Raw genomic sequence first — 25,813 nt, 5'->3', positions numbered from 1 at the left:
ACGGGGTATAAAGTTAGCCTCTTTCATTGACAAACTCATTCTCCTTAACGTCAGCCTTTTGCGTGCATTTCTTCTCTCTTTTGCTCCTTTTTTCACCTCTTTCTCTTTCTCTTTTTACTGATCAGCCACCATCAACATCACTTCTTACCTTAACCCTATACGCACATTTATTCATACATACAACCAGTTTCACCATCTGCCCTCCTTTAGTGCATCATGCAGGCTATCAAGTGTGTCGTCGTCGGAGGTAAATCACAATCAATACAAACCAAACAAAACAAAAACAAGAAATATAATAGGTCCTCCATACACCATGCACTTTTAGTCAATGCTTTATCGCTGACGAAAAAAAAGACCAGAGCAAGAAGAAAAAAAGAAAAAAAAAATAGCAATGGAAGTCATCACTCGAATCTCGGTCTATCAACAACATGGACTGACTGCATTATTCCTACTGATGATGCTCCTACCTCATATACTTCCTCATCTTTCAGGAACTCTGGATGATGATAAGGATGACGAACTGGATGATGAAGTCAAAATCAATTAGAATGATGAGGGAGGATGATGAGAGATGATGACTATTGATGCTTAATCCACATGACCATTCTTTCAGTACTCCCTATTACGGACTTCATCTTTGCTAACTATCATTTGCTTTCATACTTTCATGTACTTTATCTCATCCTCTTCTGTTTTCAGATGGTGCTGTCGGAAAGGTAAGGATAACCACAGACCGTTGAATGTTTTTCTGTACACAACACACACCCAGTCCTCGTGTTCAATCCTCTTTGAAAGCCTTTCTCTCAAACCTTCTCTCCAGCTTTTTTATTTTATGTGGCTAATATTATCATGTTTTCTCTGCTTTTGCCTGTAACCTCTTAGACCTGTCTTTTGATCAGTTACACCACCAATGCCTTTCCTGGAGAGTATATCCCTACGGTGTAAGTTGTTACTATCAAATTTATCAATAGGCCTTATAGGAGCTGGTCCATGTAGTTCCATGGTTCGCCTGCCTGGCCTTATACTGTTGGCTATTCAGTAGCTCATTGAGGTATCTTTTTCTGTTTTATTGATTTTATTTTCTTGACTGTCTGGTGTTAGGTTTGACAACTATTCCGCCAACATCATGGTGGATGGAAAGCCCATTAGTCTTGGTCTCTGGGATACCGCTGGTAAGTGCTACTGTTTATGCAGTTATTTATGATGTGTAGATGTGAATTGGTGGACAGGAAGTGTAGAATACTAACAGTTTTATCGCATCTGTTTGTAATTAATGACTTTAGGTCAAGAGGATTATGATCGTCTCCGTCCTCTCTCATACCCCCAGACAGATATCTTTTTGATCTGCTTCTCTCTCGTCAGCCCTCCTTCGTTCGAGAACGTCAACACAAAGGTATTTATTTCTTCTATTTGGGCTATTTCTTATGAAGATCAATGCTGGGGTGAAACGCAACAACCTAGACAGTCGCTCGAGCACATACATTCCCAAAACAAAAAGAAAAAAAAATTCCGAGGCAAGAATTTCGAGTCGAGAGCATTACATTATCACCGACCATTACTTGCAATCCCATGATAAGCTAGGGGTATCATGACAACATAGTCCTCCTGATTTCTGCTACAGAAATTTAAACGGGGATATAACGGCGGGAGGTTTGAGGTAGTGGATGACGACTGGTTGATGGTTGTGAACGTAATCTCTACAACAGACCAGAACACTATGGATACACTCCTTGGATGCACTCTTCGAGCATGGATTTTTTTAGACTTGAACCACAAACTATATCAGATGTTTTTTGTTTCTAGCGGCTAATTCAATTTTGATAAAATGATTGCTCTCTGTTAACTAGTGGGCTCCTGAGATCAAACATCATGCACCCAATGTCCCCACTATCCTCGTCGGTACCAAGTTGGATTTGCGTGAGGATAAAGACACACTGGAGAAGCTGAACGAGAAGCGCATGGTCCCTATTTCATACCCTCAAGGACTCCAGATGGCCAAGGAGATTGCTGCTGTCCGTTACCTCGAGTGCTCTGCATTGACCCAGAAGGGTTTGAAGAATGTCTTTGACGAGGCCATTCGTGCTGTTCTCTGCCCCGTCCAACCTTCCAAGAGGTCGAAGAAGTGCCTCATCTTGTAATCGTACAAAACTACAGTAACCGAATAAACAACATATCATACAGGCACATTGGTTATATTCCGCTTATACATTGTTGAGCCAAAAACAAGGACTTTTTTTTTTTTTTATTTTTTATTTTTTTTTTTTAGCAACATAATTGAAGAAGTAATAATACATAAAAATATAAAAATTCCATGTATGCATCGCATGCAGGCCTGAAATGCATGCTGAGCAGTTTTGTTTATTTTGAGAACCTTGCTCTCTTTCATCCTAGTTCGCCTTATTAGCTTAATACAAGCATACTCGTGCTTTCGTCTTTAGTTTACCTACGATGAAGAAAGACATTCTCGAGGTGGATATACGTATATATTTCTGTTCATCTGGACTTGCAATCAATTCATGAGCTCTTTTTTCTAAAAGGGACTTGAGAGCGCAAGGTCCACCCTTCCAAACTTCTCATGACTTTTATAGCTAGGGTAGCTCCGCAGTTGTATCGGATAAAGCTCAAAAGCGAACTATACTCAATTTGAAGAAGATGAAATGTTTAGACAAGTATCTTTCGAAGCAAGGAACTAGATCAAATACCTCGAGCATTGCTTTACAATATTTTATCAAATCTTTCTTGCATATGAGTAAGCTAGGATTAGGATGAAGCTTGTGAATGTGTAATAACTGTTTCGGGGCATAAGCAAATTTATGATGGCAGGCCATAATCAAATGAACCTTGCAATTCCCGATTGGGTAATCCAATGACGATAATTGCCAATGAGAGCGATGCTGATGAAGTTGAAAGCGGCCACACTTGGGGTAAAGTCTCGAGAGAAAGAAGAAAAAAGGATCGAAAAGCTGGCTTCTAGAAACAAGCGTCTGAAAGCAAAAATGATGGTAATAACGATGTTGATTATCAGGGATTTCGCACTTGTAGACCCACGCTCAAACAAACTATTTAATATACACTTGCCCTCCAGTTCTGACTAATCCACAGGACCTGGTGACTATGGCGAGTTTTTGGAAGCCATGGAAAAAACGCAGAAAGATGTTTCAAATGTAGAAATGCGGTTAGTTGGTCCGAATTAATATGGCCAGAGGGGATCGCCATATCAAGATTCTATTGAAAATCGAAAACTATACAGTGACCTTGCTGCCATTTTGAGGGAGAGATTAGGAAGGAAAGTAGTCATTGCATATCGATGTCAGTACCATCCTTAAATGGGTGCAGAAAGAGTGCCCTGACATTTAATACAGGCTAAACTCGTGAAACTGATAATGCTTATAAAGTATGATTAACAGAGAAAATAGTATTCTGTGAAGGTACGTTTATCAATGAGGAGCCTGATGCTGTGTTCAGACTCGTCAATAAGCTTTAAACACGCGCACCCAGAAGACGACCCCACGTCGTGCTAAAAGCCTCAACCGTCTTGATATTGGATACTATTCTCTGGGTTATAAGCTATAGCAAATTTATACCTCACTTTTCGCCTCTATTGCCGATACTGTCTCTTCCCGGCCTCCATCCCTGGGCCGTTACACTATGCGGGGCCCTCTTCTTGCGTAATCGAGGCTGTGTCAATGCATTTGACGCCACCGGAAGCCCTTTTCACGCAGGTGTTTTGAGCAGACTTGCCTTGTTTGATCTTGTCGCGTCGTCTGAGGCAAGATCAATGTGCATGGTGTAATCGAGTGGGTCAAACCCAGGCGTTATGCATTCAAGTATGGGTACAAGCATTGAGGCTCTTTTTAAACCATGATCATGAAACTGTGACCCCAGAAACAGAAACAAGCTAAATGAATCTTTTGTAAAAATGTACGAGCAAAGCGACTTTTTTTTTTTTTTTTTTTTTTTTTATTTTTTTTTATTTCAAATCAAATCATAAATAATGATGCTTTCAAAGGCATAAAAAGTATGATGGAGATAGATATATTGTTCTTATTTTTGTTTTTTAGGCTGCATTGGAATGGGCTGTTTATGTGTATTGTCTACATTTCCTAGTTGTGTTGGTTGGATAAAACCTGCTGTAGGTGAACGAAAGACGTTGCTGGGATGCTGATCCAGGGCTCCATCCACATGTAATTGAGGCTGATAATATTGAAGTTGAAACGGCACATGGGATGTCATGGACACAGGTTGACAAGGAGGATGCATCATTGACCCCCTTGCAGGATGCTGAGGAGAATAATGGCGATGACGGCCAAACTCGTAGGGGGGTCGCAGGGCGTGAAGCGCGTCCTCGTCTAGAGAACCAAGGAGAAAATACTTATTAAATGCAAAAATAATAAAAAGCTAATATGATGAATATGCAGGCTTCAGCAAGGAAAAATAACGAGGCATATTGCTTACCAAGGTTGGCCATGATCCTGGGCATTACCAATAACTGCAACAAACAATGACATGCATGCAAATTAATAGTTATTCCATATCAAGGCAACCAAGCCAACAATATTAATGCCTAGATCGTACCATTAGAAGGCTGAAGCTTGCCATAAGGGTCAGTGGATTGGCAAACCATCCTGCAAATTTGGCTCCTTCTGGAGACTAGATTATTAAAAACAAAAAGATAAAGAGCTGTGAATATTTTAACAGGATATGGAGGAATTCCTTTTGTGAATTGCTTAGCCTAAACATGTTTGAGCGGTAAAATGACGGCGTTCTTTAACCTACAATGTAGTTCCTTGGTCTTGTCCTTGGGCTGAGGACTAAAGGCAGAGGAAGAAGCTGTTGGTAATTGGAGAAATGGTCACCAAGGCTGATCCGTGTGGCGATCACGTCGCGCGAGGTCACCATTATGCGCACCTATTTTTTTATTTTTATTCATTTAAAACCACAGAGAAATGAGAGGTGATGTCTAAGGAGACTGAATATGAAAAGGTGATAGCACAACATTCTGTACTATATTATCGCAAAGCTAGGTTGTGGTGTTCAAATAACAATTTTCAGCCTTTAAAGTAGTGTATTACCTTAGGAAAAGACAGGTTAGGACTGTGAACCTCAAGAATATAAGCACCGGTAGGGACATCTGGGCTATGTATGATTGAAATGGAGGGGGAAAATTTTAAACACTTTTCATTCATTAAGCAGGAGAACAGAACAATAGGTGAATGGGAAGAACATACAATGCAAATGTACCATCTCTTTGGATATGGGTCTGATAAAGACCCCTGTTCAAAAGAACAGTTGTCTTCATGGATACACCTAATAGTCAAACAGGTAATCGTATGATTTAGTACGCCATCTAGCATTTATGATCCTTCTCCGTTGTGAGGCACATTAACGTTTGTTGTGGTTACCTTGTACTACCTGACCACGGAAAGTCGCTCCCAGGAGCCTGCCTTCGATAACCGCTGCGTCAATCCACGGCAATAGGCTAATCAGCAAAAAGATCCAACTCTATTTATTAGCCGTTCCATCTTTGTTTACATGCCTTTTTTTATTTATTTTTAAATAGGATCACTTACCTTCCAAGGATAAGTCCAATCTTCAGGGATCGAAAATGCATGGCAACTTGTTCTCTTCTCCACTTTTTTTTTTTTTTTTTTTTTTTTTTTTTTTGTTTTTTTTTGTTCGGCCTATAGTTTGGCTCTTCCTTCTGTTAGGACGCTGTATAAATTAAACTGGAATTGGTTTGAAAATACTGATATTATGTGAAATATCTCTTAACTGTCACTCTGCTGGAGAACAGATTCTGTAAGCTTTATTGATTCTGCAGGCGGATGCAGAGGATAGGCATGTGTGTAGGGTAGGAAGACAAGGGAAGAGAAAAGATTGCAATTGATTACACATCTAATAGATTGCACGATTCCTCGAGACAGGTTACTTTGAAACATCAAAGATTTTTTTTACGTTTGTCGCGTGTAAATGGACTTCTTGTCTAGCATAAATGTCATGGATAAAAGCAATTCCGTGAAAATAATAATTATGTAAGATCATGGCTTCACAGCACATCCGTATTAATCAAAATGGCTGACCATAGTAAAGCCATAAAATTTACTCAATTCTGGTATATTTCTAGAGTGGCAATTCTTTACGAAACCTTTCTTTATTTCGCCTGAGAGTTCAATTTGCACCTGTTATTGGTCACCAAAATGTCACGGGTATTATTGTTATGGGGTTGAAGTTACGATAGATGGAGGAAACGGCGCTTGTAGTAATTGAAACCGAAAGCTTGCAACTATTATGATAAAATAAGAGATTCTTTAAAAGACGCAACGAAAACTGATATACACGGAGCTCTGAACGAGCAGTCAGCACTCAACGGTTCTCATGCAAAAGAAGTGAAGAGAGAGTAAAGATCCAGAACCGATCAAACACTCATTTTTATAGGTTGTTGGGATCAGAGGGTCTCTTCCACATATGCATGCTTCTTTCTCTAGAAGCACAGTCCATACTTCATCTCAAATATACCATCTTAGATCACTCATTCACATACAGGCGGTGTGCTACTTCTTCCTCAGTTGATACTCTATTAGGGACTTCAGCCAACTTCATATGATATACCTTCAAAACCTGACTCCTCAAACATTCAATGATATACTCTCTGTTAATAATTTGTTTGGCTGATTGCCGTACATATACTCATGTTAGTTATGTCGGGAAGGAAGAAGATATTGATAGAACAAGCAGCTACATTCCAGCATCTCGATCCCCAGCGCTGGCTTCCCTTTGACGAGTCTTGAAAACACAGGTTTACCTCGTGTGCAATAACATCCTGTACAGGGTAGAGAAGCTTAAGCCCCTCCTTTCGGAGGGTCTCAGAGTTCCACCGCAGACATTGCCTTGGAGATGAAAGTCCCATCGGCTTATTACACTTTTTCTTCTGTCATCTGAAATACATTCCATGGACATTGCGGAGTCGTCAGCCATTATTAAAGGTCAAATTCTCACTGTTTTAAGAGCGGATTGCAATGATCCTGTCTAGGTGCAAAATACTAATGATATAGGGTATAAAGTCAAGGATCTTTTGTTGAAGGAAATCTGACTAGAGCTACGGAGATAGCTATTTATATTATGTAGTAACTTTTGCCAGTTAAATTAGGCAAAGCATTGCTGGCCTAACAGTTAAGTTCTAGCAATTTCGCTTGCACTAAGCCCATTCATAGTTTTTAAAATTCCCTATATGGGCCATTGGGTGATACGTGAGGTGTATATAACCAGACCGCAGAGCCAATTGGCCATGGCGCCGACCATGTGACAGGTACCAGCTTGGGACTTGTAGAGTTGCCTGAAGTAATTGGGTCGCTGATTATGTCCCTCGTTAAGCATTTTCCCAAACTAATAAAATCGTCTCCATTGAGTAGGTTGTAAGGCTCGCAGGCATGTACGACGAAAAACGGCATATCCTGTACCTATCTGTGAAATGGGGCTTTGTACGCAAAAACGGACTTGGAGAGGCGTCAATCCCAGCTACCATGATCATGCTCCAGGTAAGCCGTAATCATGTTTTGGAGTGTATCCATGAACTGTTCTTCTGGTCCATTGGGCTGTAGGGCGGTATACTGGTGCAAAGCAGAAAGTTATACGGGACAGCTGCGTCAGACAATTATACTATTCAGTGAACGGGGTTCTGTTACCCAAAATATTTTCTAAGGAACTGCCGTAGCTGAGGAAGTAGTGCATGGTGAACGCATCAACAAGTTCTCGAACCTGGGTTGCTTTCATGGCCAATAGTGTAACATATCTGGTGGACATGTCTCGGAGCACTATTATGTAACCATAACTAGAAGTAATGAGAGGCAGCGAGCCGTAATATCCCAACACGACTCTGTATATCTTGGCGACTCTTTGGTTCGGTGTCCTACCTTAATGGATTGGTATGTGGAGGAGTGTAAGAGCAAGGTTCGCGTATAAGCATAAGCTTTGCTCAGTTACTGCAGATGATATTAAAAGCTCCCGATTATTAAGTACAGAGTGAGTTATTGACCTGTAGATCTAGCTCACGCTTATAAAAAACTAGCCAATTTGTTCAAATCCATACCATCAAAACTTGAAGAGGGGTGAATTGTTAAACCGTATATCAATGTCTCGCACAGCTGTGTAGCCTGAGAACGGAAGTCCTCGTTGGGCATGAGGTGTGCGAGAGAGGAACAGTAAAGGGTCGTTTGTTCGGATAATGGATGTAGGACGTTATTGGTGTCTTCATATATCATTTTAGACTGAATTTGCCGCTCTCAATAGATCTGTAGTACCCTTCAGCTCTCAAACGTGTTCAGTATTTTCCAGATAGACCTATTACTGATGAATAAATGCATTTATCAGTGAGAATATACCGCTAGTTTCATGAGGCTGAACAGGTAGAACCGCCTTCATCACTGGATTCATCGCTTCAATGTTATTGCCTGCAATACCGCCTCTTTGGTCTAGAAAGCCGCCGACAATATGTTCTTCGAAGTAATTAACAAGAAGCTCTACATTCATAGGGGCTTTGTGGTGGAGCCTATCAATAATCATCCCAACTCTTGCAGTGCTATCAGGCCAACTGGAGGCTCCTTGGCAAGATATAGAAGACCGCCTTGCATATTGCAGTAGCATATTGCAGCAGCGAGGGAAGTAGTCTATAGTCGCCCACTCCTTGACATCAAACTTCCAGTTGTGAATGCGTATTTAGTAGCGAAATGTATCCCGCGCTGTCCATCGTCCTTGATGTTCGGAAATGGCCTGGTTTCTTCCATATTAGCATCTTCCAAACACTGGAGAATATTCATTGCATCTTTGGCGATAATAGGCCTTGGGACTTGGGTAATACCAGTGCCTAACGGCTGTATTACGGAGATCGTGTTTGGAGGGAAAAAGGAGTCCTACTCAGATGAGGCATCCTAAGGTATGAGAGTCGGTTGCAGAGGAAGTCAAGGATAAGTACAGCCTGTTTGTCTTCTTGTCTCATCGCCATGTCAAGATTCTCTAACGCTATTTTGCAGAAATGAGGCTTGTCATCCGGGAGTCCTTGTTCCAGTTATAAGGGTACTTCAAACTGGCCACAATTGATACTTGGGCTATTGCAGTCTCTAGTCAATATTGCAACATAATGTTATAGAAATTCTTCGTTGAATCAATGCCACCTCTCAGACTGTCTTGTGGCAAGTGAGTTATCTACCTGTTTTTTTTTTTTTTTTTTTTAAAGGGTTTGAGTCAGTTGACCTTAAAAAATATATCCTAAAGCCAGATTACCATGACCCATTTTACGTACCTCTGTTTATAAAGCAGAGCTACTCCGTCTATTTTGTGGCGAGTCTTGCACCTTACAATCCAGTCATTTGTGAATTTAAAAAGTCGGCAACATCGAAATTCTATGCTCTTGCCCTTTAATCAAACCAGCCGCCAAGTTTGCCCTATCTTGATATCCAGGGCTTGTTCAAGAAGCTTCCTCAAGTTTGGACATTTGAATTGCGTTTTTTCTGCGAGTTTGAGTAATCTGCTCCGTGTAGGTAAATATTAAACTTGTGAAGGATGTTGGAAACTGTATTTTGAGTATTGTGTTGTATTAAGCTAGCGTGGTAGCTCTCCATGGACGACGGAAAGGCATTAGTTGCGCTTTTGCATCTTCGTAGAGCACTCGTCTTTACTCGTTCGATTTTTTTTTTCTGATGGGAAGAAAGTTTTTCATAGCTGAAATAACCTCCTTTTGATAAAGCTGATAATGTGGGTATTAGGGGCTAGTAGCTAAGGTGCAAAAATAGTGGGATTTATAGTACTAGGCATGCATGTGAGCCATAGAATACAGTAATGAAGTACCAGAAAATTCTGGAATTTAGACAGCTGCTTGAACGGCCCCCATCACTATTAACTAAGAAAGGATTGAATGTATTAGAGCTTGCAACATTTTTTAAATCACCAAAATACATAGGATGTATTTACAGAAGCAACATGCCTTCAGCAATCGTCCTCTTCCTTCGCCTCTTGGTCCTCGAAAGCCTTAGAGGTGGATGGGCCATCACCCGAACCACTCTCCCTGTCTATATCCTTACCCTTGCCGTTTCGCTTCCCGGCCTGGTCCCTACAATAATTAACTAGCTGATTGACACTCCACCTATTCGCGCTCATTATCTGGTCGAGATCACTCAATACATATTGAAGAGCAGTGTCCCTGCTCAGGGCAGTACCCTTTTCTGAAGCCTCCTCTAGTGCTCGATCTATGCGATAGTGAACCTCTTCGGCAACACGCTTTCTGTTGTTGAGCTGTTTATAGCAATTAGCCTGAAGGAATAAAGACTTTTTGTTTTGCTGCCTATCCTTTGTCTTTATCCTTTCGAATTCCTGTTGTTCATTCCAAACATCGGTAGCAGTTTTGAGGTCGTAACTAACATTGAAGTTGCTATCGCTGTCTTCTTTAATATCTGTGGCCTTATGTGAGAGATTCAAAGGCCTTGAAGCACATGTCGCGGGTATGGTGGAGGCACTTTGTACAACGGGCCCAAAATGAAAGGACTGCCCGTCTGTCTGGATTATTGAAGAGTGGGTTTGGTAGTATGCCTGTCGAGAGCTTGTAGAAGGAGATGGGCGGGAACTAGAGCTTGAGGCAAACTGGTATGGTTGCGGAGGAGAGGTTGACGAGCCTTGATATGTCCATGGTCTCCCTTGCTCATAGGCTGGTGCTGGAACATGCGTCGAAGTGGGCGCCATTGGCCTTATCTGGTTTTGCTGGATAATAGGGGGGGATTGCGAGAAGTGACGCCAGTGTATACAATTAGGGCACTGGCAAGAATCACAATAGCCTTGTTTTGCCCATGAATTTTTTTCAAAGAGATCAATCATTTGCTGTTGATATCTTTGCATCATATCTAGCATAGTATCCTGAAAGGCAGTGTTACTCTGCATGAGTTTCTGGAAGCTGGCTTGGTAATTGTTTGTAAACTTTTCCAAGTTGGTTAGAATCCTTGTTTGCATCTCCTGCTGCTGAAAAGATACCGTAGTGAGCGCATGGAGGAAATTTGGAGAGATTTCTTTCGAGAAACTGGCATCTGGTCTCTCCAAATTCCTTGCCATCTCGCCCCTAAATCTGAGGAACTCTGGGGCGGCGAATACTGGATGTGACATAACATAGGATTTAAATCCTGGGAACTTGGAGAAGTAAGCTGCCACATCTTGCAAAATAACTTTCCTTAATCGAAGGAGCAGCTTAAGGAAGGATATCTTCCGATCGTTGCTAATACTGGTACAGGATACACAGCATTTAGCTCCTTCATTGCCCTCATTATCGCAGTCTTCATTTTCAATATCCACAAGGTCAGGACGCTCCCGCATGGCAACATCCTTGAGCTCTGTCATTTCACCATCACATACTCTCATCCAATTGTCATAACCTGGCGTACCAGGCTCTCCAAAAGCGAGCTCGATGAAAGGGAACACTTGTCGTTGAAGCTCCAGAGAAGGCTCCACTTCATTCCGCCTGAGATGGAATGGCTTCTTTATGAAGCCTGCCATACCAAAGGCAAATTTTTGAGGATCGCAACGGCTAGAACAAACTTCTATCTCGTCGAGATCATGGTTCCCCTGACCACCAAGTTGTAGCGATCGTCCAATGATTTGTTTCCCCCGCGCTTCCTCGATACCACTTTGCCTGCCAGAGTGTGTGATGTGAGAGCACTGCACCTTCTGACGGTCAAAGACCTGCATGGTGTAATGACGCATGGTAGAGTAAGGTATTGGTACAGTCCTGTCTGAATTCGGTCCCTGGAGAACTTTGATATTTAGCCATGTCAGATCCTTGAAATCAGGTAAGAGCTCCTTGCGGTACTTTTGATTTAAAAAAAGTTAGTCATTATTCTTTTTTCATATTGATGCCCACGCCCATGTTCCCTTATTCCATAAGACAATGTCGTTAATGCCTCTTTATATTTACCTGGAAGCGGTCAAAAAAATGAAACCCCAATGCCCCCACGCTACACCGACGCACATCTTCGTGGCGGACAGCACACGCTTTCGAAGCCTTACCGTCAGGGCTGCCCTTCTCACTATGAAGGGTTGCTGTCAGAACTATAGGGACCTGTGTCCCTCCCATTGAATGGGGGGCAATATTGATGTAAAGATCTGAAAGGTTAAGTGCACGGAGATCCTTATCCCTGAGCAGCATGCTGTGTCTAATGGCCAAAGCCAAATGCTCCCTCAGCCAGTACGATTGAGTATCGAACGGCTGCATCCATGTATCCGACAAGCATGCGATATGTTGGCTTACGGTATACACCTTGTAGCCCAATGGATCAGTGAACCCGCCGTCCTCGTGCTCCAAAGTGGCCATCACTAGTTTCCGGCAATGTTCCGTGATTAAATCGGAGATGGATCTAAGATCATTTATTACATTAAAGCCCTTTAGCCTCGTCTGGGCTTTGTGTAGGTGTACTAGAGCCTTTAATGCCTGCTCCATTGTTCTTTTCCCACATGGAGAATTAAGTACTTTTCTCCCTATTTCATCAACCGGAGCATCTTTAAGGACTAGAGGGTCATATAGAGGAACAGAGGAACTTTGTTGGTAATTACTACGCATTCATAGCCTAACACATTAACAATAAAGGGGAAAATAGCTATGAGCTATCAATGTGATCTATTGCTTACTCTCATTCAGATCCAGGACAACCTCTTGCCTCTTATTATTAGTTGGGAGCCAAATTGTGATGGCCGTGTCCTTATATCCAGATACACGGAGCAACTTCTTGATCCGGCGTTTGAACATGACTTTTCTGAAAAATCCAATAGTTTTGTCGAGTGTAACATTATAGCGACTGCATTCTTCCTTGCCATAATCGATCTGGTCACAATATTTCTTAATACAATTAAAAATAACATTTATAGGAGGAGAATAAGGATGAAGAAAGGAAATCTGCTATGTAGAAGCCTTTTGATTTCATTTTACAAGTATCTCAGTATCACAAGAAAAAGCCATTCACTACCTTGAATAGCCGTAAATATGTGATATAAAGCTTTTTAGTATTATCACCAATGTCGTCATATTCTACAAGGCTTTGCAACCTTGATGCTTGTTGTGAATGGATCATTGACACACCTGGCTCCACCATGGAAAGAAGCAGGGTCAGGTACTTCTCTATTGTTCGTGCAATTTATACACGTTTTAGTGACTTATTCTAGCTGTTATCGTCTGTTTATCAGAACATTTCAAGCTTACCAGACACAGACATATCCGGTTTTTTAAAACTAGCTATTCTCTGCTGTCTCCCGACTAAGACATCCAAGTCACAATCGGGTTCAGATTCAGATTCTTCAGATATATCATCTTCCGAACCTGACTCAGCATCGAAAAGAACTTTGGCACTTTTAGAGAAATGGAGTTCGCCTAGGCTCCTGTCATCTTGCGGATCCATTATGATAAATCACAAAAGGAAAAAAAAGAGAGAGACGGGTATTAATGATAGTGAGAGTGTATGGTACGCGTCCATAGTTAGCGATATAATGTACCTTCAGAGGAAGACCCCATTGAGGTTTCACATCGTCCCCTTTTATTGCCCTGTCTCATACTTTCTACACTTGTTACATTTCTAAGAGGTAGTGCTAAAAGGGAAGGTCCAGATATTAGGCTGAGTTAGTGCAGTAATGTTTACATAGTGTTATGCAGATTGTTGTGTCAAGTAGTTGAGGGGTATGGTGTGATGATGTATTAATATACCTTGATTATGTTGTTGAGCTGGTCTTGCAGCTTTACCGTCGCAACAGTTACTTGTGTTATTAATTGAATACATAGTTAAAATTATAAGGTTGTTTCAATTGGTTTTTTCTCCAACACTGACAGGAACTTCAGAACAAAAAAAGGAATTACGATATGGTGTATTTCAGTGAAAAATGGAATGAATGACTGATGAATGGTGAATAATGATTGTGCGATTGTATGAACACTAAAGTTTGGAATGATTCCAAATCAATCAAGTAATCAAGATTCTGGAACTGACTTTGGACATTGCCTTTAGCATTTCCCGGAATAAATCCTATATACCCTTAATGTCCCTAGTTCTCGTGTCGCGTGTCATGATGAATCCATTGTGCAGGAACCAAACCTTATTCGCAAAAAAAAAATTGATCTACTTAATTGCACACAGAGTCTATAACAGCTTCTATGAAGAAAATGCTTGATTCTTCTAAAGAGAGAGGTCCGAATCAAGACTAATTACAGAGAACGTGTCCTGATCTCTAGCGTAGCCGCCATCATGACTCATGTAACCATGGTAATATGAGTCCATAACCATAGAAGCTTTCTTCTCTTTACTCTTCCTCCTCCTTATCCTCAGCTCCTTCTTCAAACTCTTCGTGATCCGCTTCATTTCGCGTTTTTTGTGTTGGGCCAGAGTGGTGGCGGCATCATCCTTAAATTCAAAACAGTCTTGCGTAGATTGTGGGTCTAGAGGGCTTGGTTTGCCTTGTGGACTATGTGGCTCCGAAATATCTTGAGAATCGCTTAGACATTCATCACTCACAATTATCCTCACATCCTCTTCTATCTCCACTATGTAGCCTTTAGCAGAAGCCCAAGACGCCAGTTCGGCCGAAAACTCTGCAACTGGCTTGCTCATTTCCTCATCAACCTGTGGATGATGAACACTAGTGGGTTCAAAAAGTGAGGACTCTGGTTGTAAATCATTATTGGTGATAGAAACCAGATTTATCGTCTGAGGTGTCTTATTTGAGGGCCTTGAGATATGAAGGTCTTCATTTTGGCTAATATCTTTGTAGTCCTTCAGGACAACATCTTCAACGATTGTCAAGAGGGGGTATCCATGCTCCATTTCCGTTTTTAGACGGGTACACAAGTCGACCAAGTCGTCCGCAGATCGGATCAGGAATCCAAGCAACATTGACGGATCCATTTCAAGGATATCCATCGATCTAATGACGTTACAATGATAGCTCTAAATGCATAGAGCCAAATGAGAGAGGACGAGGAAAAGTGTGAGAAGATCATAATAAAAATTTAAACTATAATAATAACAATAATAAAAGTCACCATAAACGTACTATGGAAGGATAACAAGATAGCTCTTCCTGTGTGGCCCGGGGCTTGACAAAGTGGGGGTCAAAATAAAAGAGTTCGTTACCTATAGTCCAAGAAAAATTAGTATTTTCATTCAAAGTTTCATGTAATAGTGGAATAATGACGACAGTGCAAAGGATTTTCACAATACCCTGACTCGCAACAAAATAAAGCGATCGACCGGGCCGGCCGCCTGCAATGCCAAGGAATTGTGGGAGCCTGAAAAGTCGCTTCAAGTTATTGATGTATCGCTCTGTCAGCTTCTCCAAGCCGAATCGAGCAGGCAGTAGTATTACCACAGGTTTCCAGCTGGTAGACTCAGAAGTTTTGCTTTGGTGTTCATAAAAGTTTGGGCCTACACTTTCCATTGATGCCCGTGCCATCTTGGGCTGCCCATCGATAGCTGCCCTCTCAATGTCAGACACGCGAACGCTATTGTCCATAGCAACCATAATTGTCAACGGGCAGTTGACATGCTTTTCCGAGGCTCGTCTAACAAAGTAATTTTTTTTTGTCAATGCTTGATGAATAGATTCGCTCGTGTTTTCATCAGATAGCCATAGAGTATGATGGCCCAACTTACTTTAAAGCATGTGCTACTGTAGCTGGCCCGAACCAATCGCCAATACGCTTCTCAAGATGCACCCCTGCTTTAGCAATATTGTGAATACTGTAATACCGTTCCGGCTCATCTGCAAACCAACTCAAAATGTTACAGTATTTTTGAACAACTTCTTCTGTCGGTTGTTGATGGTAACGCCAGTCTATTGAACAGCAGCAAAAAAAAAAAAAAAAAAAAAAAAAAAAAAGAAAAAATTGTTAGTTAAAGATATCAGTGCTTGCCAACAAGCGCACACATCCTATTCGAATGAATATGCTAACCTCGGCCAAGAATGATATGAACAAATGCTTGGGCAAGCAGACTCTGTCCTGTGCGCATCATACAGCCCCATCCTGCATCAGAAGTATAAGCTGATGGCTCAATCCGAAGCATATCTTTTCTATAAGTAAACCATAGCTTAGACTGGAAATCCGACATGAATCGCACAAGCATATGTTGATTTGTAGAGAGTAAAGCAGTGGGAGCAGGTGCATCAGGAGAATGATGCAGCGGAGATAAGTCTTTCCTTGCAGTGCTTTCTTGATCCATAGACATCCTCTGCTCAAAGATTGACCCCTCCTCCTTAGAGTTGACTCTCTCTAAAGTATTTGGCTGAGAGCCTACAAAATGGGATGAGCTAAATACTGAAGATGGGACAAACGGAGAAACAAGATTTGAAAAAGGGGATCGCGATGATATAGCGCTCGAAGATTTGTTGTAGGAAGGGTCAGTTATGGATGGTGGAATTTGTGGTTGAAGTGTTGTCGTGAGCACTGTGGGTGGAGGTTGTACGGGTCGATCTTTAGTCAGAGTTTGCTTATCGTCTGGCGAAATGGGCAATGCCCCCGAGATTCTTGCACATTGTATATCTTCAGTAAGGTCAGGCTGGGCCCTCTGCTTTTGTAGCATCAGTATTGCTTCTGACTGTAGTTCAGCAATCTCCTGGTTTGGACTCTCCACCTCAACATAGCTAGATCCGATCTCATGGCTTTGTACCCGCTTATATTGAGGCAATTCTTCCTTCTGTAAATTAGGTAGGCAGGACTCTTGATTACTCTTAATATGGACGAAGTCATTAATTTCTTGGGCTACAGCAGACATGGTACCCTGTTTTTTCGGCCAGAGTAACTCAAATTCCGACTGAAGATCTGATACAGTCTGTTCTTTGCTGTTCGAGAATTCTGCAAGCTGATCAAAAAGTGCCTGATTTTGCATCCAGCTAGGATCTCTATCAGTGATTGTCTTCCGGACACGGTCCAGCGAGGATTTGGGATTGGAGGCGCTTTTCATGGAGTTTGTGACAGTAACCAGGACCGCATCTCCTGAGTCATGTTCTAGGGACAAGAGGGAAGAGTTTTTTTCACGATTCAACAGGACAAAGGTCTCCGTTGGTGATTCGGGCGGGAGTGGGGGGAGAATAACAAGGTCTTTAGGTTGACTCCGCACCCGGTCAGAGTCCAGGTGTGAAGCCACTATCTGGACTGGTGGCTCAAGACAAGCTTTATCGTGGGGCGGATCATGTGAATAGATTTTCATTTCCTTCTCTCCAGTCAAAGGTGAGATATCATTGCGTTGCAGGGAATTTGGTGTAGGGTCTGCAAAAACGTTATCAGTGTAATTCAATTGAGGGCTAGTCGAGTGCATAGGAGGTTGAACGACGCTTCGCGCTTTACTCGAAGGAGGGCTCTGAGGAGAGCTTGATTTGAGTACAGGTTTTGGAGAGGAGGTGTTAGAGGTTGACGATGTCGTTGAGAAAATGGAACTCTTTTTGCGCATGCGGGACGGCTGGTGATGATGTTTTTCCTGCAAGCGCTCCAAATCCTGACTTTCTGAGCAAAAGCTATCAACCTGAACGGGAATAGGGCTGCCTGGTGGTGATAAGGTTAGCGTTCTGGAAATTATTTGAACGGGTTCATCAGCTGAGGAGATAAACACTTGGTGTTGATGCTGTTGTTGATATTGTTGATTTCGTTGGTGTGTTTGCTGTTGTTGTTGGTGTTGTTGATGAAGATTGTTCGAGGAAATTCGTCGTTCAATCCAATTTTGCACCTCCTTAGCTACACCGCCCTTCTTCGAGCGGGACGACCCTTCTCTTCCAGCTGCACTTTGTCCGAAAGGGATACCGTTGTTCACTGGCTCTGGGTTCACTCCATTTTGATACCTTGATGCTGGCGCCAGATCCTCCGGTTTAGGCCTGAGCGATATCCTGCTTGGATTAACAAGTGTCTTGAGTGTTGAGAGGCTACCAATAGTGGAGGACTTGTTGGGATCCTTTGAGAATACACTTTGCATAGTCAAGCGTCTCTTTCCAAAGATAGAATTTGTGGGTGATGATGGAGGCCTAATGATGTCTTTTTCTGGAACAGGAGGTGCAAACATTGTATAATCTTCAAGATCATCCATGTCATCCTGGTCATAAGGATATACAACCGCTTCAGGCATATCATCAAAAGCTTGAGGAGGGATGTCTGGTAACTTTTTTTGGCTTAGGTTGGAGTGCGAGAGCTTAGAGAACATGGATAATTTAGGGCTATCTACAATTGCGCCATGTAAAGTCATAGATGTCTTCAAATTCGAGGGAGGGGACGGAGAGCTCTTGCGGCCTCTACGGGGGCCTTCATGACCGGGGAAAGAAGATATACCGCCGGGTCGTTGAGAAAACATGGAAATACTGGATATAGATTGAGATCGAGCCTGATGACCGCGCCCCGGAATAATACTATGCGAAGGGTCAATATTGTGCTTTTTTTGCGACAAAAGATCAAATGCTGCGCTTGGCATCTTTTGAAGGATTGATATAGATCTCATCCGGTGAATAGTACTTGGTTTGGGCTCGATTGTGGGAGTTGTTAATCCTAGCCCAATATTGGGCCTTTCTTCGTGATGAAATCCATGTACAGACTGCGGCTTCCGCTCGCTTTCTGACGGAGGATGAATATTTCGATTTCCTTTGTGCTCTGATTGCCCAATGTCCACTGAACCCTTAGTGCCATTATGCACGATGATGCGGTCAAAGTGAGAGTGCGAAATCTTCGACTTGAGTTTCTGTAGTTTTTCCTGTTCTTTGATCCTTGCTTTCTCCCTTGCCTTCTCTTCTCGCTCCAGCTCGCGCTCCCTAGCAAGAGCAGTCTTCCTTGCTTTGGCCAGCTCTTTTTCTCTTTGTTTTTCGATCTGACGCTCCCTACTACTTATTTGACTGTGGCCTGGCTCTGTATTATCAGGTGCTACTGTGTGAGGAAAAGTTGCGGCGTCACTGTCAGCTGCAATCCTTGGAGAGGCGATCACATGCGCCACTTTGCGTTCCCACCCACGTTTTGTATCCCTGTGACCTTCAGCTCCGTTACTGATCGATGTTCCTTGTTTTGAGTCTCCAGAGCGAGCACCAATGGCCTGAGCTTGCAGAGTCGACATTTTCCTTGGGCGTGATATCTCTGGCAAAGAACATACGGGTTCGTGGGCTTCAGTTTAATAAATGGAGAGTATGAAGTAAAGGGTGTGTTAAAGTCCGCACAATTGTAGATCCAAGAACTAAATGAGGCATTTTGTGTCTTAGTTACTAACGTTCTAAATTGTAGCAAACTCCCAAAATCCAAATATCCTCGCCTTGAAAAGAAGTTTTCGTCCGCAAGCGATCCTCCCGTGTAATGATTTGACCGAAGCGTGAATTGTATATCCAGTATCTATATCATGAGATTCAAGTCAGTAACGATGTCAAGAGAAGCAACAATTGGTACTCTGAACTTTTTACGTCCTTGTCCCGAGATCAGATCTCTATGAATTAGACAATTTTTTTTTTTTTTTTTTTTTTTAAAAAAAAACACCTACCCCACCTTGGAGAAAAACTCGGAAGTAGCCTGCATGAAGTGTTCTCCCACATCAGGCTCCTCTGCAAAGTCACTAATGGAAGCCAGCTCTTGGTCGTCTTCCTCGCCTCCCGAATTATTCTCGATATGTGAATGTATAGGCATTGGTATAGGCTTGTGTATGCTCTGATGAGTGAGCGATGGATTGTTTAATGAAGGAGAAGATGTGGTTATTTCATCCTTCACTTCAAGAAACGATTGCGATTTTAATTGCTGGAATTGTTGCTGTTGTTGCTGTTGTTGCTGTTGTTGTTGTTGAGGAATATCTCCTATTGAGACTGTCGATCCTGGTTCAACCATATCATAGCTATCCAAAGGGGATTGAGGTGTCGGTGATGATGATACATTTTGAATGAGTGATTGTGCTGTTGATACTTTTAATTGTCCTTTATTCCGAAAGCTTTCTCCAATGAAGCTAATATCCTCACTGGCGCTTCTGCTGCTGCTGCTGCTGCTTAATCCTGCTCCTGGAGACTGAGGCGGGGATATTGAGGATGAAATTGTAGATGCTGCGCCATGCCTCGGCTCTCTGATAAAAGTGTAAGAGAATTTGGTATAGATTGTTCCAGCAGAGCTTTGTATACGGATGTCAAGCATTGTGTCTTCATTCGTAGGCTGCACAATGTTGATTGCATGTGTTTCGTAAATGTAGAATGAAGTGGGGTCGTTCGATTCATTGGGCTGAAAAGTACCCATGAGTTCCAAATGCTCATGAATAGTTGCAGACTGAGTGAAGACTGATTCCACATACCACAACGTTATCGGCATGGATTCCACTGTAAAGAAAATCACGATAGAGAAAGGTCGTCCATGCGGCGATAATGCTGATGCTGATGTTTGGACCTTAATAGGTAGGCGCTCAAAGTGGAAGTGTGGATGGACGTGGTCTTGTCGGTCTGAGTAGCTGTATTCAATATTCTCCGAAATGGTCTTTGTTAACACTTGCAAAACTTTGATTGCGCCCTGGTTCTTCCTATGGTTCTCTGTGAGCGGTGCGTGGGCAGCCGATACTATGTCCTGCGAGTTGCGATCATCCTGACGCGTATGGATTTGATGTTGTGTGTAGAGCGTAGACCAAAAGGAGATGTCATCTCGCGTGGATATTTTTTGCATAGCGGCAAAAACCGATGAACCAGAGCCATAGACAGTTGCAGGTGGTGGTGGAGAGGAACTCATGGGCAAGGATAAGGGTGGACGCATGCTTACAGGATTTTCGAGTGGAAGACGCTGTCGGGTTGGACTACTAACTGTGTTAAAGTGGCGAGCAGGGTCCTGTAACATCTGCTGGCTCTTGCTTCTAGTGAAGGATGGACGCCTATCCTGGCCATATGGTATTGGGGGCAAAGGTGGTGAAGCCGGGGGGGAGCCTTGAAACATGGCCATAGAAGGATTAGGATTAGGATTAGGATTAGAATTAGGATTAGGGTATTTTATTAGAGTGATAAGGCAATTGTATGAAAGGGAATAAGAAGGAGGAAGAGAGAAGAGTGAAAGAGGGCACAAGTGTAAAGGGAACAGAGGTGATTGAACAATCACGAGGGGAGCAAGGTTGAAGAAACCTTGCGGATGTTCATGAGGTGTCAATGACGAATGATTACTCAGGAGAGAAGAGGACCGGGAGAGGAGACAGACAGACAGAATGATGAAGAAGAATGTAAAGAATGGCAAAAAGGAGCACCGTTAAAAAAAAAAAAAAAAAAAAAAAAAAAAAGAAAAAAAAGAAAATGATACATTATGATTTTTAGGATGTAAATGTTCCTGTTATTACACTGATGACTTGTGTATTTTGAACAGAGTGAGATTTATGTGAGAAAGTGTGCGATGAAGAGAACATCTATGACTCTAGTATTGGGCTAACTAGTTAGACCGTGCGCACAACGCGTTCTCTTAACCCGAAGCAAGGCAAAAAAAAAAATTAAGAGCAGTCTGAGCACATTATGAATAACGAGCCACAAGACCGTGGCTTCACCGTGGTTGGCTCTAATGCTTTGGCTGAGTTACGTTCAAGACCGAATACTTAACTCTGGTTTGAAAGAATATATAATTTTGCACAGGGATGGAGGGATGGGGACAGATGTTGCATACTTTACGGAACATCCGTTGTATAAAAGATTAAAGAAAATACTTTTCTTGAGCCTATGGACACACATCTTGTATTAATGGGCGTACATTTTATACTTTTTTTGAACATTTAGAAAACACTTACCATGGATACGCTCTTTCTATGTTACTCGCACATAGGCTTGTAGCTATGCTTTAACATGCTCTGATGAATATGATAAATTTAAAACTTCAATAAATGCCCCATGGATGTGGTATGTAGACCTACATCTTATTCTCACTTACTCTACTTCTCATCTTGTCTGTCAAAAACTTTTCTTTGACTCGGTGTGTAGGAATCGGCTTTGAAACAGAAGGTGATTAAATCCTTGCCAAGAGCAACAACAAAAGAAAAAAGTCTCTTTTCTTTTTTATCAGAGAATATATTCAGATATCGCTCGTTGTTTCAGCAATTCCAGTACATCTGCGTTAAAGCAGAGGCATTCGTTGGCTCACAGGTCCCGGCATCAATGGAGGAGATAGGTGTGGCACTATTGGTTGTGTTTATTGCTTGGAGTGAAGGCTACTTAATCACCCTCCTCTTGCTGTGCGGTGCCTTGTTGGTGATCTTGTGAGCAAGAGAGGGGGCAAACTTTTGGTGTGTGTGTGAATTGGATAGTCGACAAAATATATGCATACAGAAACACAGATTACAACGTGCTATACGAAACTACAACAGAAGCGAGATAAATATATACCGACGTGTTTGGGTGTCTTTTCTAGCGATTTAATATAGTCGTGATGAAGGCGAGAATTGGTGTTTGCATGATAATGGAGTGGTCACCAAAGTAAGGTTTGCTTATTTCTTCTGGGGTTCTTTTGGAAAATACTTGTGTTTTGATTCCCATTTGATTCGATTTGTCGAAAATAAAAAAACGTCGTACCAGCACAGCGAGATGCCTTGCGTTTCTACATTACAAAAAGGAAAGAGACACTTCAACCGCTTGTTCAACTGGTCATGCTCGTATCCGTGAAACGAATAAAAAAGGAAATGTACAAGATTTGGACAAAAAAAAAAAGAAAAAAAAACCCTCAATGACAACGTTAAAGCATAAGCTAGGAACTACTCAGGATAACAAGGCCAGGTAGAACAGCGCGGTGGAAGCAACATGAAAATGATCTGGAATGAGGAGCTGGAATGAGTAGCTGGAAAAGCAGCTTGAACAAACCAAAGCGGGAAAGCAAGCAGAGGCAGATGAAAGGAAGAAAAGGAAAGTGGAGAAGGGAAAGAAGATGGACATCAAAGGCGAAGGACGAGCCGATGATGTTGAAGGCGATGATGGGGAAGGCAATAGAGATGGTGGCCATGTGGGTGGTGGCGATTGTAGTGGCAATGGTGGATGATCATGGTGATTTGCACAAAGAGCTTCGCACGCGCACGGCTACTTTAAAGCAAATCATGCGTAATGAGCTTTTGAACGGTAGCTCTAGTGGGAGTATCACGGGCTACCAGAGGGCCTTGAGCCTTTTGGAGCAAGCTCAAAAAGCAACCACCAATGTGGAGAAAGAAATCTCTGTGCTGGTACAAAGACCGTGTTTACCATGAATAACAGTTGATTAATGATATTCTGATGCCTGGCCTGAAGCCCTTAGAGAGGAAAGAGATACTCATCTCTACTTGCTTTATTCATTGTAGATTGCTAATGGGGACATTTATGACAGCCAGGTCAGATACAGCTCACCAGCAGGGATCGTCAGGTGCCCCTTCCTCATGAGTGAACTCCTACCTGCCAATTACCTTCCTAAAGCCAGCGTTAGAGTTGAGCCTATTACAGAGGCGCCTCAATCACTAATCGAAGGTCGCACTGATGACACGGTCTAGAAGAACGGCTTGTTCAACCTTTTGACACAGTACCGCCTTCAAGCTCTTCACACACATCCTGTCAGCCCAGCAACGAGGGTCACAGGTTGAATCTTCGTCATCGCAGTTGGTCATCCAGGAAGGACAGTACCCTCATTGGGCTTCAGTCTCACGGAATATTCTGTAATATCCCCAGTTGCATCACCCACCTACACCTTCTCTTATGATACAAGCAATATCCACACATATTCGCCAGTATGCCATAGCTATAGCAAACCTGTGGAATGGAGCCGTGTACAAGCAATCGTTGGACTACTAGCTTCGTATCTTTCTCCGACTCCATTTGGTTCCAGTTCAAGAACAGAGCCCTAAGGCGTTGGCCAATGCTGTTACACAGAGAAAGCAAGGACGGCTGAATGTAGTAAAGCAATCTAAAGCGAACCATGTCCTGAAAAAGTTTATGAACTCCGGGATTCGAGAGCCTTGCAACGAGCTATCTGACATTCTACAGATGGCAAGCCAGTTCACACAACATGTGCCACCCCAGATGTCGGTTTCAGCTGTACATGGGCTCCACCTTGGAGCTGCCGGTATCTACGGAGTCCTTTGTGCAGCTAGTGGGGCCATTTCGATGTAGAAGGCGCTGAAGGTAGAAGTATCACGTCGCTAACAAGCGTTACCTCACCCAGGACCAACATTTGAGTGGTCTTTCAAGCTTACTTAGACATGTACATGGCTGAGAAGGTCTGCAAGGCACGGGGGTTAAATCTCACCGATAGGCATCTGGTGCCTAAGTGATCTCTTTGATATTGTTGTTTTATATATTGTATTGAAAGCGTACCACCAAAGCAAGTGACTCATTCAATCCATTTGCTTGATAGGATGATGTTCACCAATCAGCACATAATCAGAATCACGGGAGAAGTGATCCTCCATGGCGCCACTCAGGGGAACTTCCATGTTAGGAGCGGGTACGAAGAGCGGAAACAAAACAGAGACAACAGGTCCGACGTGACAAGATGGCTAGTAGAATCCCAGCCGTGTGGTAAAACAATGATCGAAGTGTAGCAGCTCGCTACTAATCATAGCAGCACTCTCAAGGCCTTGGAGTCCAAAGTCAAATCCTTACGATGAGTTGTTCGAGACATACAGCGGAAGAGAGCACAAGCCAGGGCCAAGCTCAGGAAGAATGAAGTTGGTGCACTTCAAGAATCTCGATCGGCAGGACAGAAGCTTCAAACCAGGTGCAGGGCACTCATCCCGCAAGAGAGGGGGCTACAGGAGCAGCGAAAGTAGTCCTATTATTGGAGCAAGGCTGAACGTGCTACTACTTCGGTCCAGACGCCAAGTACAAGACGACGCAGCGCCACTACCTGGATAAGAGATAGCTCGCTAACAACAGCACAGAAGACCACTAATATTGACATGGCCCATACTGCACGCAGTAGTGTTCGAGAGACATTACAGTCGTTTGAGGCGTCCAAGCAAGTCGCAACTAATAGCTCCGAACAAAGCGAGCATGATCAAAGCTGTGTGCGGCTGAACGACGATACGTCCAGGAGCATGCACTCAAGACTCGTCAGATGTAGACATCGACGGGATTGGGGGCGCCTGCCATCCGTTGCACAGCCAGCGATATCACCTGTCGATGGCTGGTGTACTTGGTGCAACCGCCACCATATTGCAAACGAACCTGAGGCAGCGAGATCCATGCACGTGAGCCAGTGTCCAAAGTCTCGACCAAGAGTTCAGTCCGTGCTTCTGATCGAAAAGCCGATACAAGTGCCGGGAGCCGTATAGGGGATATTAGCAAAGGAGAGGGTAAAAGAGAGGAGCATATGCGATACTGTGCAATTGGAATGACGGATAGGTATCGACCATCGAAGACCTGTGTCTTCTGCTTTTGCCAGGTACGACAAGCCAGGGCTTGCCGAATCATAAAGGAAAGATCAATACAGTCAAGCCCTATGATGCGGCTGGGTGTATCAACCCAGATTGTCCATCTTTCCAGTGCAGGTATACTGTCAAGTCTCGAGACACTTATGCGGCTGCTACAATAGCAATAGCGGGTGTATCAGTATTACTCAGCAACCAAAGACAGATGCTACCTCCCTTCACGCGTCAAGTGAATCCATTTCAAGTTGATATCACAGCAGTGACAACATCAACCATCATAACTACATACATCAGTCAATAAATACTGCATAAAAATCATGCCATGGAGGTCCCCGAGTGGACACTGGGATTTTGTAAAGTCAGGTTTTTTTTACTTGCTCCATGGCAGTCACAGCTTTGCTAATCTTTTTCCTATTTTAATAGAAAGGATAAAGCAAATCTTCACGACGCGCTAAAAAAGTCCACAACTTGCA

The 25,813-nt window shown here is 42.8% G+C and overlaps 7 protein-coding genes across 7 annotated transcripts; 3 read left to right on the top strand and 4 right to left on the bottom strand.

Annotated features, from left to right (window-relative positions):
• Positions 1-60: 60 nt before the first annotated feature.
• Positions 61-2,230, top strand: BCR41DRAFT_347839 (ras-related C3 botulinum toxin substrate 1 protein). The gene is made up of 6 exons (XM_022023173.1): positions 61-247; positions 700-716; positions 883-941; positions 1,102-1,172; positions 1,284-1,393; positions 1,848-2,230. Exons 1-6 carry the CDS (start codon positions 217-219, stop codon positions 2,136-2,138), a joined length of 579 nt encoding a protein of 192 aa, XP_021884499.1. The 5' UTR covers positions 61-216; the 3' UTR covers positions 2,139-2,230.
• A 1,814-nt stretch (positions 2,231-4,044) lies between these two features.
• Positions 4,045-5,611, bottom strand: BCR41DRAFT_393342 (hypothetical protein; the record flags this gene model as incomplete). Its single annotated transcript, XM_022028546.1, has 8 exons — positions 4,045-4,349; positions 4,456-4,489; positions 4,576-4,650; positions 4,777-4,908; positions 5,073-5,136; positions 5,229-5,307; positions 5,403-5,479; positions 5,571-5,611. The coding sequence occupies 8 exons, from the start codon at positions 5,609-5,611 to the stop codon at positions 4,045-4,047; spliced, it is 807 nt and encodes a 268-aa protein (XP_021884498.1).
• Positions 5,612-9,502: 3,891 nt separating this feature from the next.
• On the bottom strand, positions 9,503-11,916 carry BCR41DRAFT_204776 (hypothetical protein). Its single transcript, XM_022019916.1, has 2 exons — positions 9,977-11,916; positions 9,503-9,892 (listed from the first exon to the last, which is right to left on the bottom strand). Exon 1 carries the CDS (start codon positions 11,734-11,736, stop codon positions 9,979-9,981), a length of 1,758 nt encoding a protein of 585 aa, XP_021884497.1. The 5' UTR covers positions 11,737-11,916; the 3' UTR covers positions 9,503-9,892; positions 9,977-9,978.
• Positions 11,917-12,505: 589 nt separating this feature from the next.
• Positions 12,506-13,976, bottom strand: BCR41DRAFT_347831 (hypothetical protein). Its single transcript, XM_022023172.1, has 6 exons — positions 13,724-13,976; positions 13,516-13,608; positions 13,226-13,408; positions 12,993-13,144; positions 12,658-12,865; positions 12,506-12,566 (listed from the first exon to the last, which is right to left on the bottom strand). The coding sequence occupies exons 1-6, from the start codon at positions 13,794-13,796 to the stop codon at positions 12,538-12,540; spliced, it is 738 nt and encodes a 245-aa protein (XP_021884496.1). The 5' UTR covers positions 13,797-13,976; the 3' UTR covers positions 12,506-12,537.
• Positions 13,977-14,798: 822 nt separating this feature from the next.
• On the bottom strand, positions 14,799-16,133 carry BCR41DRAFT_300964 (hypothetical protein; the record flags this gene model as incomplete). The annotated part of the gene is made up of 5 exons (XM_022020603.1): positions 14,799-14,955; positions 15,053-15,143; positions 15,231-15,511; positions 15,663-15,843; positions 15,962-16,133. Coding segments are annotated over 5 exons (882 nt in total), but the record flags the coding sequence as incomplete, so codon positions are not given.
• Positions 16,134-22,940: 6,807 nt separating this feature from the next.
• BCR41DRAFT_393339 (hypothetical protein) lies at positions 22,941-24,081 on the top strand (the record flags this gene model as incomplete). Its single annotated transcript, XM_022028545.1, has 4 exons — positions 22,941-23,165; positions 23,280-23,442; positions 23,572-23,699; positions 23,764-24,081. The coding sequence occupies 4 exons, from the start codon at positions 22,941-22,943 to the stop codon at positions 24,079-24,081; spliced, it is 834 nt and encodes a 277-aa protein (XP_021884494.1).
• A 297-nt stretch (positions 24,082-24,378) lies between these two features.
• BCR41DRAFT_393338 (hypothetical protein) lies at positions 24,379-24,825 on the top strand (the record flags this gene model as incomplete). Its single annotated transcript, XM_022028544.1, has 2 exons — positions 24,379-24,415; positions 24,533-24,825. The coding sequence occupies 2 exons, from the start codon at positions 24,379-24,381 to the stop codon at positions 24,823-24,825; spliced, it is 330 nt and encodes a 109-aa protein (XP_021884493.1).
• Between the last annotated feature and the right edge of the window lie 988 nt (positions 24,826-25,813).

This window comes from Lobosporangium transversale (genome assembly GCF_002105155.1).
Source record: "Lobosporangium transversale strain NRRL 3116 chromosome Unknown BCR41scaffold_6, whole genome shotgun sequence".
NCBI lineage: Eukaryota > Fungi > Mortierellomycota > Mortierellomycetes > Mortierellales > Mortierellaceae > Lobosporangium > Lobosporangium transversale.
Note: the sequence above shows the minus strand (reverse complement) of the source record. Positions and strands in the feature narration are given on the sequence as shown.